At 33.7% G+C, this 17,049-nt stretch overlaps 1 protein-coding gene across 2 annotated transcripts in view; it reads right to left on the bottom strand.

The window, feature by feature from the left end:
- Nucleotides 1-320: 320 nt before the first annotated feature.
- The window catches only part of LOC145256419 (5-hydroxytryptamine receptor 2B-like), a 113,822-nt gene continuing 97,093 nt past the window's right edge, over nt 321-17,049 (bottom strand). For both annotated transcript variants that reach the window (XM_080115297.1, XM_080115298.1), the window contains exon 2: nt 321-5,360. In XM_080115297.1, coding sequence (XP_079971423.1) covers nt 2,610-3,830 — 1,221 coding nt within the window. In that variant the 5' untranslated portion in view covers nt 3,831-5,360 and the 3' untranslated portion in view covers nt 321-2,609. The remainder of the gene's footprint in view (nt 5,361-17,049) is intronic.

The following is a 17,049-nucleotide window of genomic DNA, read 5'->3' as shown; positions in this document are numbered from 1 at the left end:
TGCTGCTGAGCCATTTGCTTTTTGCGCTATAGAGAGGACAATCAAGTCGAAATGTCATACTGTAAAACAGTAGCAATCACTATATATATTTAGACACATTTGATTGATTATATATATATATATATATATATATATATATATATATATATATATATATAGAGAGAGAGAGAGAGAGAGAGAGAGAGACATTTGATTGAAAACGGCAGTTATTCCTTTTTCCAATCTTGTTGGATATCTTTTCTATTTGCCGAGCGGTCGGCAAATAGAAAAGATATCCAACAAGATTGGAAAAAGGAATAACTCTGCCGTTTTCAATCAAATGTCTATCTCTCTCTCTCTCTCTCTATATATATATATATATATATATATATATATATATATATATATATATATATATATATATATTACTCAAAATTGTTCGGTATTAAATTACTTATTGGTAGAGCTGGTTTATATTAGTGAGTTGTTCGGCTTGCATTGATAAATCAAGGCTCTTGTTTGTGCGACATCCTCAGAGCCAATCATAAATTAACCTGTCTGAATAGATATGATAGGTTGGCTCTGAAGAAGTCGTACCTGTCAATAATAGATATGATAGGTTGGCTCTGAATAAATCGTACAGTTCAAAACCTCGACTTATCGATGTAAGTCAAGCAACGCACATATAACATGAAAATTAACTTTTAACGTCGGAACGAAGCTAAATCAAGACATCAAAGCTTACAAATGACTCAATATACATTTATATACGGTTTTATAACAATGACAATAATAAATGTTATTTATTACTTCGCTGCAGTTTTATAGATCGTTAAATCATCAGAAGTCTATTCGTGCTTGTGTAGATTGGTGATCTTTAAAACCAACGCATTTCGGGTGAAAACATTAGTGCTTACATATCATGTTGAAATTACTATAAATTCCAAAAATTGCGAAAAATGATCAAGTAGAAACATAATTACAAATAAAATAAAAAATTATAGAGTTCAGTGATTTATAGAGTTTTATTGCGTGTTTTAATCTTTAATAGTTCGTTAGATCAAGGGTGAGATAATTGCAATTGATTACTTTGACTATATAAATACGTATTGCCATTTTTAATCACAAGATCTTGGAACGAAATTTATTTTAAAATTTAATTTACACATCATTTACTGAATCCTTTTTCGTTATTTTTGGAATTTATATACATTTCGACATGACACGCAGGTCATTACTAACACTTTCACCTGAAGTGCTTTGGTTTAACAGATTACTAAGCTTCACAAGCACCAGTTTATCAATATAAGTGTGACCGTTTATACATCTGAGCACAGAGTTTGTATTGAATAACAGCAGTCACACATTTTACTATACACATCTAATGAAGTATAGTAAGAAGTCACTTTCATTGTTATAAAAAATAGTACATATAACTCTCCGATTTAACACAAAATATTACTCATTGTAATAAAACGCAAAAACATGAACTCAGCAGCTAAATGTCTAACGTAATAAGCCAACTTATTTTTACCCGTCAATTAACAAAGTCGTTTACTTTGAATGTGTATAAAATTACACTGGGTTCCATGACATTAAAAGCAATGTTCCTTATAATATGGTCTACTTATTATTTAAAACAAAAACCACAACATAACCAATATCTGACCATTCTCCGTTGGGGGCATGAAACTCAGTGTAATGTTGAATTGGAGGTATAAACTGAAATTTTAAGAAATTATATATATATATATATATATATATATATATATATATATATATATATATATATATATATATATATATAACCATACTATAATGTGATATCACCCTGACACATACCTATGTGCGATTGTGATATCACATTATCATTGACAAAGCAAGCGGATTTATAAGTAATGGATGGATTAGTAAAACTAGTTTGCTGAGGTCCTGTCAATATTAACAACATTAACAGATTTCGTACTGAATGATGGCTTTGCATCAGTTTAGTTACATCACCTGAGATTTAATCGAATGCTGTGTGATTTTACAAGGGCAGATAATTCTTCTGACCATATTTTTTTTTTCATTTTGATTTGATTTCAAATGTGCACAAATTTGTCCCATTTAATTTTTGGGGAAGATTTTTGTTTGAAATTTGCCCAAACTGAATAATACGGTTAATCTCATTAACTTTGTATTAATCCCACACAAAAACTACATGACTCGTTCATGCATAAAATTTCATAAGTGTTTTTATATAATCAGAAACACTGATAAAATTGTTGGAAAACCGTTGGTTATAATAAATAAAAAAAAAGTATATTATTAGCTAAAACCTCTTTATAAAATTATTTGACCGACCGGCGGTTTAAATTAAGATTAGGAGAAATAGAAATTAAGAGAAAAAAATTAATGATGATATAATAAGAGGTTGTGAGACAAAATAGACCGAAATATTTACATGTCTATTTACAGCCATAAAATATACATTCACATCATTTCAGTTTAGAGAAATTTCTTTTGAAATTTGGCAGATAATAATACTAATAATAATGCGAACCAAATAAGTAAAAGTTTTTTGTATCAAACCTTTTTGTTTTCTTTTTTTCCCTTCTAAAATGTTTTTTTTTTTAATGTTTGATTGTTCAAGGATATCCGCTTCGTCTTCTGCGACGGAAGAGTTTGCAAATTTCTTCCCGTACACGATCGTTGACGATTCCGTAGACAATCGGATTACTAGCATTACCAAGAAAAAACAGGTATCTCAAAATAAGGCTATCGGTAATTCCAAAAATGTCTAACCAGAACGGTACCCAAGAAACGATGTAAATGATGGTGCATAAGAATAACATCTTTGCAGTCCGATTATGATGCATGCTGCGGCGTCTGTCAGTGAACTTCCCTTGAGTCTTGCAAGATTCGTGATTTTGAAGATGCTTTTTCTTTGTCGTCGACATGTCGTTACTGCCGTTCGAACCGGGTACCCCTGAATCAATATCCGAATCGACCGGCGTGTTGATTTTGCGAGCGTTGTTAAGGGTACATCCATTAACGTCAGGCATGTCCTCAAAGTATTTCTTTTTTTCGTCGCTTACGCTTTGATTAGAGCGATCAGAACCCGAACCACCATTGCTGCTGGTTGAACTTGACGGCAGGCCGAGCGGGTTGGATAATTTCTTTCGGAGTTGAGCCTTTTTCCACAAGGTACTGTAAATGAGTGTGTAAAGAACCACAATCGCAATACAGGCTGTGCAGTAAGAAAGGCTTAGGAGGGCTTGGTATGAACGAGTTCCGATTTCACCCAAAAACGACATTGTGAAATGACAAAAGGGTTGGTTCAACGCCTGGATTTCCTCAACGGTACAGTTGCCATCAGTAACCACGTAGCCACCCGGAACAACGGCAAATATAAAAACAGACGGAATGGCAAGGACAATACTGATAAGGACGATCACTATCATCCCTTTGTTGACTTGGGTTAACGTAAGGCGCCGTGTTGGTCGACGGACGGCAATGCAGCGTTCAAAGGCGATAGCAACAAGCGAAGCGTTGGACGCCATGATACAGAAATGCCGAATAACTTCGAAACTCCGACAGATTGCGTCGGAGGTGACCCCGTGCAATTCATATATGATGGTGTAGGGCATGACAAACATACAGACACACAAGTCGAGTAGGGCGAGCACCCGGATGAACGTGCTGCTCGTCTTGTGATCCTGCTTCTTTAGATACACGATTAGAATAAGGACATTGCCTACACTGCCGATGATTGCATAGAGGGAGATGAGCACAGATAGAATGTAGTGCTGCGCGTTCCAGTCGAAATAAACCAGCGATACATTACAGTCCTTCTCTGGATTAATCATGGCGGCTCGTTGGTCACGGAAACAAACAGTCGTGTTAAATTATTTGATGAATGGAGACGGATTTTAAGTATATATATATTTTTTTTTAAATAAAATATTATATAAAAATATAGATAATTGTAAAAATTCAAGTGTATGCAAAATGCGCTTTATATGATTATATGCAAATGCATAGGTATATATATATATAGAGAGAGATAGAGATAGAGAGGGTGACAATGTTTTTAATATGTTTGTATAAAAGTTCAGTATGTGTGTACGTAGTTGTGCATATGTCATGTAAGTGTGTAATCGTTTTCCTGTGTATGTTAGACTATCAAAAGACACGTTCGTATTTGAAGTAATAAAATTATCCTCCAGGTGTCATGTTTCTCTTTTAAAAATAGTCGTAGAAATTCCAATCGGGTCACGTGGTAGGATCTGTCGAATGCAGTTGAATGACTTTTTCTTATGAAGTGTATTCAAGAAACGCATTTAGATGTTCATGTCATTTTGTATCAATTAGAATTTAACCTGCACCAGGTAAGAAGTTAGCACCAGTCGAGTTGAAAGATACAAAAATATATAATTTTACGTAAAATTGATTTCTAAGAATCACAAAAGTCCATTTTTGCAATGAAAAAAATATTTTAAATCCAATTCGGTTCTATAATATTGCGTTTCGGGGATGTTGCGATTTTCCTTGTTTTAAACGTAGTCGCAATAAATCTTGAACTGGCAAAGCAAATTGTTGTTAATTGTTGTACTGCTACCAAAGCTGCACATCGGCTAAATGACTAACTTGATGATTTGAACGACGTAAAAACTCACAAATGCTCAACTAGTAGCCACGCTCTTTTTCTTCTCTCTTTTCTAATTCTTTTCTTTTTTTTTTAAAGTTCTTCAACTGATTAAGAGCTTTTGCCAATTTCCTCAATTGTCACTTCCGCCTTACTGCCTTTTCTAATATTGCGCTCTCTTTTTTTAATATATCTTTCTTTCTTTCCCACACACCTTTATTCTCTTTCTCTCTTTTTCTCTCTTATTTTGATCGTTATTTACTTGATTGTTTTTTGTTATGTTTTCGTTCGCCTTTTTTATCCCCACTTTATTTGGATTGCCTCTTGAATAGCTGGGTCCACTCTCTTAGAAAAAAGTACTTTCGCAGCCAATATCAAAATAAATAAATAAAAAAAATGCTGGGAAAATAAGTCAAACTGTCTGCATCTGTTACGACTGTAACAATTCGTAGACTGACCGGTGGTCAGTTAATAAATGATCGTTTACCTCCGGACACTGCTTACATTTATTTCTGTTTCTCTATAATAAATTGGGATCACACTTGTTAAAAAACAACTGTTGATTTATCTTAAATTTGAGGTTTAAAAATACAAGAATTGCGAATTTGTTTGGCAGTAAGGAGTGCCGTTTAAAAAGTGGCAGGCTCATGAGATTTTGTTTTGGAGTATAATGACGTAGATTTGTGGTTGGTGGGCAGTAAGAGGTGTGGCTCCTGGACTTCTCTTCAAGGGGGTGAGTAACTTCAAAAATCTACAAAACAAAATAAAAGAAAGCAAATTTTAATATAAATAAAAAATGAAAAAATGTAAACTCAAATGCAGCAGGAAACCCCGCATTGCCCGGGATTGACTTAAAAAAATGACCGAAATTCACTCACTATATTACATTTTTATGTAATTAAAAAACAAAACATTTTATAAGATTCAATTTTGGAAGAGGGTTCAAAGGATGTGCTTAAGATCAATTTGGTAGGAGAAGTGCAGATATATTAAAATAATTTCAGTAAATTCATGGGCTGATCCATTTCGTGGAACACTCGGCATTAGGAATGAATGCGAAATCTCATGTACTCCTATCGAACTCTAAATATATGACCGTATATTACAGCATTTTTGTATTCTATAGTTTTTAAGTCATAAATTAAATATTAAAAACAGTAAAACGTCCTATATATTTTTATGGATGTCGGCCGAGAAAGGATATCCCATGAAATTATTATTCCGCCTATTAATCAAAATATACGCATGCAAGTGTTCTGTGTAATGCAGTTTTAGAATATATAGGCTTATGGTGATCTGTCTAAAAACAGTACAACATTGTATTTTATTTTGTAGACTAACCTGAGTGCCTGTTTGTAGGTGTGTGTTGAGCAAAATTTTTTTTTTTAAGTTGCAGTAGGCAGGTATGCTCTAACCCATGATGCGAAGGCGGAAAACTAAGTGGAGGTGTGTGTAAGGGTGTTGGTTGAGCAAAAAGGGGGGGGCGAGCGCAAAAATGTAGTAGCAGGCAGGCAGACTCGAACCCGTACCGCGAATGGGAAAAAGAAAGTGAAAAAACAACGTGACGCGTTAGCTGTTGCACTCATCGCCAAACCGAAAGTGGCGTAGGTTTAAATTAAGGTTAGACAATCGAACAGAGGCAATGACTTTCGGAAATATTGGCGAAAAAAGCGACCCCTTGTATAAAAGTGTCCAGTTGAGGGTTAAGGAATTAATGTCTTTAGCCAATTTTTCGATTTTTGTCGTCCGAAGGGTGGAGTTTCAAAATGATACCGATCTCGTGAAAATCCGTCGCCTCTGTCGAAAGTTTTACGAGACATACATACATACATACATACATTTAAACAGACAGGTGAGATTTATATTATAGATGTCCAGTTACTTGATAGCCGATCTTACACGTGCTATTAATTCTGCGTTTAAGAGCGTTAAATTTTTAGTTTTATCTGTTGTTGAAATCATTCTTCAAAAATAGTAATTCAATTTGGCTAAACATAGAAGTGTTACAATGCATTGGTTGGTTTGGGTAAAGTGACCCCATTATTTATTAACTTTGCTAAGGACGTTATGTTTACGGTAGAATTTTTATGCAGTTCAACGTCTACATCGTTAGATACAACCAGCACTAAACTTGGTCAGCGTATCAGACTTGACCTAACTTGAAACTGATTTAATTTTGGGATATTTATATCAAATATCAAGATCAGGGCAAGAGAAAAGGTAAAAATTACTCTGTTAACGATTACTTAAGTTTGGGTCATCATAGAGACCCGAGCCAACAGATAATCTTTGGCCATAACAGAGACTTGCACCAGCAGATAAACCTTTGAGTCATCCTTACAATCCTTGAGTTGTCATACAGGTATATACACTCCAATTACTGACTTAAATTCTTGTTAATTCTATGCAGGACCGAAGTTTGTTGCTATATTTGGAGAACCATTTCAACAACAGATAAAGCCGGAAAAAATTCAATTTTCTTAAACGCGGCATTTATATCACGTGTCAGATCGGATACCAGCGAACAAAAGATAGGGAGAAAAAGGGGAGTAAACGACAAAAATACTGTTCTCACTTCTACTTGAGAAAGGGATCTTATTTCGAAATATCGTAACAATATAATGTCTATTTCACTTCAATTTTATCGCGTTTCATTTTCAAATACGCATAAGTAAAGCTTTCTCAAATATAATAATGTCAAGTACTACAATAATTACTAATGCATATATTATCCTCTATATCTGGGTAAATAATAATAATAATAATAATAATAATAATAATAATAAGCCTAGGTTATACAGCATAATCACAGACACACCGGTTCCCGTTAGATCACCGAAGTTAAGCAATGTTGAGCTTAATCAGTACTAAAATGGGTGACCATTAAATAATTCCAAGTGTTGTATCTCAGAATTGTTTCCAGTCGTCCTTTATTTCTCCTTGTCACTGGATTAAAACGGTGCCGATTCAGAAGAAGTGTGGTTGGGGATTGCTCAAGCCTTGCCTCACAATTACACGCGCAGCTACCCTTACAGGGGGTATCCATTGTCTCTTGAGACTTATCGGAGTCATCATCGATGAATTTTCATATGTTAATCACACATAAACTCTCGGTTTTGGGATTGAGTTATGCTAAAAAGAAACAGATGATATTTATTGAGAACGAATCTGCAATTAACTCAGTGACCCGTCTATCAATCGTCGACCAAGTAATCGTGATATAGAGTAGTTTCCTCCCACGCATTATCTTCTTTAACAATATAGCAATATTTAGATGCGAGTGTGTAAAATAAGGTTAAGATGAGACATTATCCACGTAAGCTTAAAGTTAATTAAGAGAAAATAAACAAATAATCTGATTGGTTTCGGTCGCTTTTTTAAATCGACATCTTCATCATCTCCTTTGCGAAGGGTGGGCAGTGGGAAGCTTACGTGTAATACCATAGTGCTGTACAATGAGTAAACATCAAACAGTAACCAGTGGAGAAAGGAAGATACAGACAAGACAGCTGCCACATCATAACTACGATTTCAGACAGACGAGCAGCTAATTCTGTCGAAGTGGACTATGGACAAACCGTTTGAATAGAAGAATGAACCATCTATCTTAAAACTGTATGTTATTTGAGAACACGCTTTATTTTGCAAAGCATTCACTACTATCGTTTCTGTATATATGTTTATCAACAATCGAGGATCGAAATGAAAATAACTTTCTAAGCCTTTTGGCAGTGCGAAGTGTCATGCATGAAAATAGAAAATTCATAAAGATTTTGGTGCCATCTTCGTACACAATATCGCGGAAGAAGTCTTTTGTAAATTCCAGCACTGATATTAGAACCAACTCCTTCAGATGAAATCATTCCCAAAACAATCACACCGCACTCACTTTGTATGTATATATGAGAAAATGCTTAGTTAAATATTTGTGTGTGTGTGTGTGTGTGTGTGTGTGTGTGTGTGTGTGTGTGTGTTGGTAAGGTTGGTAGAAAGAATTCTAACAAGTTTCTATTCTAAGAAATCAAAATAAGAGCAAAATATTAAGTAAAAAACATGAGATCAAATCAACGACTTTTCAAACATTGCATACCATTATCAGTCAAGTTGAGAAGTCCGATTTTTTTGATCTTCTGTAACACAACACACACATACACACACACATACACACACACATACACACACAACACACACACACACACCCAGAACACACACAGCACACACACAATAAACGCATAAATCATTTAATGTTTAATACTTTTTGCAATATTCTATGTAGGAGATTATTATTGCTGTTCGAAAGATTCTTACCCAATCACAGTCACATTTGACTTGCAGCTCTCGGCAACCATGAGTTGCCATAAAAAAGAAAATTAAATTCTATATAGCATCAAGTCGGAGACCATACAGTAAGCCAATACTATCAATGTTATTAATACATATATATATATATAATTATTTACTATAATAATTATTAAATATTATATGCATATGTATTTAATTATTTACTATAATGATTAATAAATATATGTATATAATAAGTTATAAAATATATATGACGCCATATATATATTATAACTTACTACCTAGCTCTACCTACGCATTGAGCATTGTTGAAGTAAATACTTAACGCATAAATCTATACTTTCGTATATTAATTTATGTGATTAAATGAACAAGTCATATATATATATATATATATATTATATATATAATTATTTACTATAATAATTATTAAATATATATATAATTATTTACTATAATAATTATTAAATATTATATATATATATATATATATATATATAATGTAAAAGGAACTGTGCGTGTTCGTTCCCTATAGACTCGAAAGAGATTTGCTCAATTTTATTTTTTAATTTCACAAAAATTACTTTGTGCCTGGCAGAGTACTTATATAAGCTTTGTCTCGGAATGTCCTTTATAAGTATCGATAATCGAAGAAATACGATGAAAGGAGAAACAGGCGATTTTGACTAAAGTTAACGCCTTATACAGCCTAACATCCCAAGTGCATTTGGGAAGTTTTATTAGCACACAAGCAGAGAGGACCAGCATATAAATCAATAGTAGGTTCTTTCATGTGACAGGGATTGGTTTAAATGAATGCTTTTGCTTAGAGCATAATTGAACCATGATACTTGGCTTTTTCTTTCTTAAACTTTAATTCAAGTAATTATATATAAGAATAATTTGATAAAATCAATCGTACATTTGCTAAAGCGCAATGTAAACTACAATGTATTGCATATTATATGACTGCGGGGAGGCATGAAAGGCGTTTTCCGGGTAAAATGCGGTGGGTCTCCAACTAAAATATGGGAGAGTGAAATATTGATCATAATTTAATTTTGGATAACGTTGTATCTCTCTTCTAAATATATATATATATAAGTACTAGCGAGGGGGAAGGCTTTGCTCGGGCGTAAAATACGCTTAATATTTTTAATTTGTCCAGATTTCGTATATATTATTACAGAGTCATGATTTCAAAAGTAAAAAAAGAAAAAGTATTCAGGTGCCATCATCTAGAATCGAAACCGAAAGCAAAACTGTAGTATTCAAAGCTGGTGACATTACTACTGTATTAATGTGACACGCGTATGAACAGATTAAAAATTAAAAATAAACTAAGATGAATGTGCAAAATGTGTAAGGATTTTTTTTTTTTAATTTTTGACCCATTTTTGACTTCTTCAAACCTATTTTAACTGGCTAAAAACCCATAAAAGAACGGTCTATAAAAAATTCAATCATTTGAAGCCCCTAGCGCCGGTCTGCGACTTTTTGTTTTGGAAGAGATAGAGTTTGAAAATATGGAGACTGACAGACAGACGTGTAGCCTCTTATATATATATATATATATATATATATATATATATATATATATATATATATAAATTCCACAGCCAAACAACGTCGCAGCCCACAAGAGCCATGACAGTCAAAGAACCGGAAATCCAAGACTAGAGTTTAGCCCTCATTTGGGCTATCAGTTAGACACATATATATATATATATATATGAGAGGAGGAAATGAATGGAAACAAACAAGCAAATATACCAATGATTAGTTTATATTTACGGTGTTTCTATGTACATTCTCTTTCTCTTTAGCTAATTTTTAAAGGAAATTTCAAATCCTGTTTTCTCTTTCTTTCCTCCATTTTTAATACAGTTACTTCCCCTTTATTTTCTCGTATCTGTTTTTCAATTGTACATTTTTACAAAAACTTTAAAAAATATATTTTCTTATTTTTCGTGAAGTTTTCTTTTTAATATTCCGTGTTTATTGTTTAAATCCTACACTTATTTTTTATGGTATTTTTAAAAATGTATAATTCTAAGAAGGATAATGTTTTTGACTTTCAGTTTCACATGCTTTTCGAGGGTTTAGTATAATTTAAAAAATAAATCAATAGCTTTAGAAATTGTGAAAAATCAAACATCAACAAAAATTGATATTTTTTGTTGATATAAACGTGCAAGAAAGAAAATGAAATTAGTTTACCTGCAAAGCCAATGGATTATGGTTAATTTTTTGTCTGGAATCTGCAAGTTGGTCAGAGTTCCTGAAGTTTACTGGTTTGTGCCTCGATATTTATTTGTTAATCGTTTTTATGATAGGATATGTGCAAGCTCTTTGAGAAGAAAATTATTTGAAATCCCATGGAATTCGTCTTAAAAGTCTTCTTTAAATTTTTGAAATCCAGTCAGAACTTAATATACATAGGCCTTCTGGATTTTATAGACAATTTAAGAACGAATTCAGTTACAAATTCAAAAAAGGCGAGTTTTGTTGATATATGAATGGAGATTAATCTCAACTCCAAGCAATTTAGTCTCTGATTTTTATATTCCTCAAGGAAGAAACTCATTTAGTTCAAACCGTGCCAAGAGAGTTATAAAATAGTTCTGTTTGATATTTTAGTTATCATTCCTAATTCTGATGTTGCGGAAAAGCAGGTAAAGTTTAACCTTGGAAAATCAGTAGCAAAAATAGCGATTGGTTGTCAGTTTGAAAATAACTAAAATCCTTTCGTTATGTGTAGCATAACAATAAACGTGACACATATCCTTTTGCTGTGTTCTTTGATGCATAAGTTTCAGATTTCAAATTGTTTCTTTAATTAACCGAATAAATGTGATTAAATAAAGATACACGCAAGAGGAGAGTAGAAGGGGTTAAGGGGAAGGAGACAATGCAAAAAAAAAAACCCTAGTTGCAGTTTAGGTTGTTAACTGTGTTAGAATAACAATGCAATTGAAAATCAATTACGATTCTTCAACAAATTATTTCAGTTGTCATTTGACAAAAAAGGCGGTTTTTAATATCAGAATTAAATTAAAAAGAAATAAAATAAAAAATGATAAAATAGGCTTTTAAGTAGAAAATGCCGGAAAGATAAATATGAGTCTGCTCATCGGAAATTGTTTGCAAATAAAAAAAAAGACAATTATTTTTCATCGTGTGGTTTTCTACACTCATTGTTGTTATCTGAGAAATGCCTCAACCCGAAAGATCATTATTCATGAAATCTAATCACTAATATCTTTATTGTGTGTGTGTGCGTGTGTGTGTGCGTGTATCCCTCTCTCTCTCTCTCTCTCTCTCTCTCTCTCTCTCTCTCTCTCTCTCTCCTAGGACTCTTCCATTCCCAAAGTTCCATTGTTTCCTTTTAAATCTCTAATTTAGGTTCAAAACAGAAAAATAATGAGACAAGAATGCGTGCCTTCGTCACTGTGTTTCCAAATGAATGATTAAGGTGTTAAATTGTACCGGCATACAATATAGATGCTGGAATTGAAGGAAATTGGGAATAAGAGAAAAGAAAGAAATGAAGGGTGAAAGCAAAATAGAAAGTTGAGAAATAGAGAGAAGGGGAGGATCAGCATCCTTTCATTCAGGTTTAACAACCTCTGTCTCTACTATTATATAAACGAAACTATGCGAGTTCGTTCCCTATAGACTTGAAAATGGCGGGGCCAATTTTTATGAATTTCACACGAAGAATAGTTTATATGCCTGGTATTGTTCTTAGATAGCTTTTCTATCAGAATATCTTCGATACGTATCGATAATCAAAATAATCCGATGAAAGAAAGAAAAGACGATTTTGACCAAAATTAACACCTTCCACAGCTTAACATCACAAGTGCATTTAAGAAGTTTTATTACCGCACAAGCAGAAAGGTCCGACATATAAAATCAATAAGATGTCCTTTGATATGGCAGGAGCGCGTTCGAAATGAGTGTTGTATTTTAAAACAATTGCACCATGATACTTGACTCTTTCATTTAAAAATTATATTAAAGCCATTATTACGCACAAGCAGTAAGGCCAGACATATAAAATCAAAAGTAGGTTCTTTGATGTGACGTGCGCGTTTGAAATGAATGTTTGTTTAGAGCACAATTGGAGCATTATACTTAACTTTTGCAGGTTAAACTTTAATTCAAGCCATTATATATAAAAATAATTTATAAAACCAACAGATTTTTTTACAGTGCAATGTAGACTATAATGTATTGTGGAGTAAGTGACTGCAGGGAAGCGTGTGAATCTCAATGCGATTAGTCCCCAACTAGAGCAAGCAATTAATCGATTTGATTGAAAAATGGGCGATGTTACCGATTTCGATGACAATTACAAAATATGGGAATTGTAAACATTCATTGATCATCACCCAATCATGGATAATGTTGAGTCTCCCGGCTAGTTGCATCTAAAAAATTCTATGAAAATACGTGACTCGTTGGACAACATATTCATCTAGATAATTAATGTGATTGAGCAAGGGAACCGCGAATTTCCGAAATCGACTATCTATATATCTATCTATATATCGATCTATCTATCTACATATCTATAAAAGTGAACGTGTCTGTGTGTATGTCTGTCTGTCTGTGTGTCTGTCTGTGTACATTTCTCTATGCAAGAACTCAGTCAATTTTAAGTCTACAAACTCGAAATTTGATATACAGGTTAATGAGATTTGGGAAAATCGATGTGATCAGTTTTCGGCCAGAAATTTCAACGATTTGACCTTTGAGAACTCTACCAAACCCCTCCGACAATTTTGGGTTTATACACTTGAAACTTTAGATATAGGTTCCTTGGACATGGATCTAATTTTTGTGATCAGTTTTCGGCCAGAAATTTGGCTGTTAAGGGGTCAAAGTTCAACGATTTGACCTTTGAGAATTCTACGCAAACTCCTCCGACAATTTTGGGTCTAAAAACTTGAATTTTTAGATATAGGTTCCTTGGACATGGATCTAACTTAATAACTTAATTTGAGCCCGAAACAATAATTGTTAAGGGGACATAATAGGGGTCAAAGTCATAAAAAATTAACCGCGTATTTTTTTTTTTTTTTTTTTGCTCAACATGCACCTCCAAATACCTGGGCAACGCCAGGAACCTATGCTAGTACGTATATATTTTTGTTTAATCTGTGTGTGTGTGTGTGTGTGTGTGTGTGTGTGTGCGCGTGTACATTTCCCTACGCAATAACTCTGGCAAGTTTAAGTCTACAGACACGAAATTTTATATACAGGGTACTGAGATTATAGGAAAATCAATGTGACCGGTTTTCGGCCAGAAATTTCAACGATTTGACCTTTGAGAACTCTACCAAACTCCTCCGACAATTTTAGGTTTAAACAATTTTAGATATAGGTTCCTTGGACATGGATCTAACTTAATAACTTAATTAGAGCCCAAAAAATAAATGTTAAGGGGGTCATAATAGGGGTCAAAGTTAAAAAATTGACCACTTTTTTTCTTTTTTTTTTTTTTTTGCTTAACATACATCTCCAAATACCCGGGCAACACCGGGCTGAAATGCTAGTATATCTATAAAAATGAACATGCCTCTGTGTGCGTGTCTGTCTGTTTTTCTATGTGTGTACATTTCCCTACGAAATAACTCTGTCAATTTTTAGTCTACAGACTCGAAATTTGATATACAGGGTACTGAGATTTGGGGAAAATCTTTGTGATCGGTTTTCGGCCAGAAATTTGTCTTTTAAGGGATCAAAGTTCAACGATTTGACCTTTGAGATGTCTACCAAACACCTCCGATAATTTGGGGTCTAAACACTTGAAATTTTAGATATAGGTTCTTTGGACATGGATCTAACTTTATAACTTGATTTGAGTCCAAAACAATACATGTTCAAGGGTCATAATAGGGGTCAAAGTAAAAAAAAAATTGACCCCTTTTTTTTTTTTTGCTCAACATACACCTCCAAACACCCGGGCAACGCCGGGCTGAAATGCTAGTATGAAATAAACTGACGAAATTCCAATTTAGTCATTTTTTTTTTTGCTAGTTATACGTCCTTTTCTCTTCCTCGAATTTTCCATTTTTCCTTTTCCCTTTGGTTCATCATCAACTTTTTCATTATTTTTTATTCTTTCCTTTCTTTATCATCTACGATTATTATTAAACATATAGAGAGATATTGGAAGAGTGATAAAGTCAAGAGAGGATGGAATAAAGAACTAAAAATGAGGAGGTAAAATTTCGAAAGACGTTCCAAAAGTAATGGCTCCAATTTTTTCTGCCACCCGATTGGATCAGAGAGTGTTTCAAATTCCATTGTTATGATGACTGGACTTATACATTCATGACCTGAAAGCTTCATCTCTCTATTGCAGATAGTGACGGTGTGAAATTAATCACTTTTTTGGACATGAGTCAGAAGCAGAGGTGAATAATTAAATTCCTCCATGAACTGATGTCTGTTGAACGTTTACGAAGCCGATGCAGTTGATGTCAGTACACTTAGGAGACGGGTTCATCGATTTCAGAGTGATGACAGAGGCGTGAGTGACAAAGCGCGCTCCGGACTTTTACGATCGATGCATCAAAAGAGGCTGACAAAAGTATGTAGGAAAAAACTAAAAAATCAGGGACCGCAGAGTTGAATAAAATTCGCTTTATTTACTGTGTGTGTTTAATGGAGAAAATGAGTATTACTTATATGCCAACATTGTTTCGTACATGTACACTTAGAGATATCTCTAGCCTTAATTTCGTTATATCGGCCATCTTTATTTACCTGGTCGAGTTGTTTTCCCTTGTTTTGTATACGTTTTAAAAATAAAAATACACATCAAAAACAGTAAGTTATATAACTTACTGTTTTTAATGTTTACTGTTATTGTTTTAAAATTAAAATCTTGTTTTTAAATAAAATATGTTTGAGACCAATGAAATCCTAGTGGAAGCCATCTTACTGTATATAAGCTAATTTAAGTAAAAATAGTTTATATCTGTACTGTGGGTTAAATATTATTAATAGTTGCAGTGTTATTTCTAATAGTTTATAATGAGTTATTGATATCACTTATCCGTTTTATACTTAGATTTATCATCTTGGACTGTGAATGAACACGCACAGAAAGTAAAAGAGTGATGGAAACTGAATAACATGAAGGTGGGGTGTCAAATAATATTCTGTGAGAGAGGCTGAGTGTAATAGACAGAACTCTAATGAGAGATCGAAGACTTTTTTTTTATACAGTGATCACCACTTATCAAGGCCCGGAAGCCACTCAGGGATAAGGGTTATTGCAAGTACATTACGTTAGTGTGGAGATTTGGTGAAGTGTTTAATTAAGGGGGCGGTTCATTAGGAATTTGTTAACATTGGACTTGAAGACATCCAAGTTGTAGTCCGGAGGGAAGCAGGCAGACGGAACAGAGTTCCACAGGTGTGCAGTTCTAAGAAAGAATCTTTGTTCATAGAATCCGCGTTTTGATTTAGGCACAGATATAGAGTGGGGGAAATTTTTTACAGTGGATTCAGCTAGACGGATGTTTTTCGTGAAAGATTGGCGAGGGGGGACCAGAGATTGGAGTTCAGACGAGCACCTGCCATGAAAATAACGATAAAACAAGGATAGGACTTGATTAGTAAATTACAAATCACAGATAATTCGAACAATTAAAAATTGATTCGTTTTACTCCTTACTTCTTCTATCGTTATTTTCAGGCCAGGTCATCGATAAGGTTTCAATCTATGCCCTTCTCACCTGTAAAACATTCACAAGGAACACTCGTTCAGCTACAACCACTATCTCTGTTTTAACGAAATTTCCATGAATATAGTTTATTTCTTAGAATTGCTCGTCAGTGGAACCCAATACTACGGAGCTGTTTCCAGACTGACTGCTTTGCTCTTTTCAAGACCATTATAAACAAATTCTAATTGAGCTGTACTCTTGAATAATCAATTTTGACCAGTTCACAACCGCCTTTACTAACCGACTCAATGTTCCGCCTTCTACCTGCTAAACTCAATTCTTATCCTCGAGTGGCCTTTATGCCTTGATAAACGGCGACTTGCTTAGAAAACAATAATTCAGTCTCAGCACGAAAAATATTTTAACATGTCGTTTGTGTAATGAAAAGAT

This window comes from Euprymna scolopes, chromosome 32, assembly GCF_053919585.1.
Source record: "Euprymna scolopes isolate OS-2025 chromosome 32, ASM5391958v1, whole genome shotgun sequence".
Classification (NCBI taxonomy): Eukaryota; Metazoa; Mollusca; class Cephalopoda; order Sepiida; family Sepiolidae; genus Euprymna; species Euprymna scolopes.
Note: the sequence above shows the minus strand (reverse complement) of the source record. Positions and strands in the feature narration are given on the sequence as shown.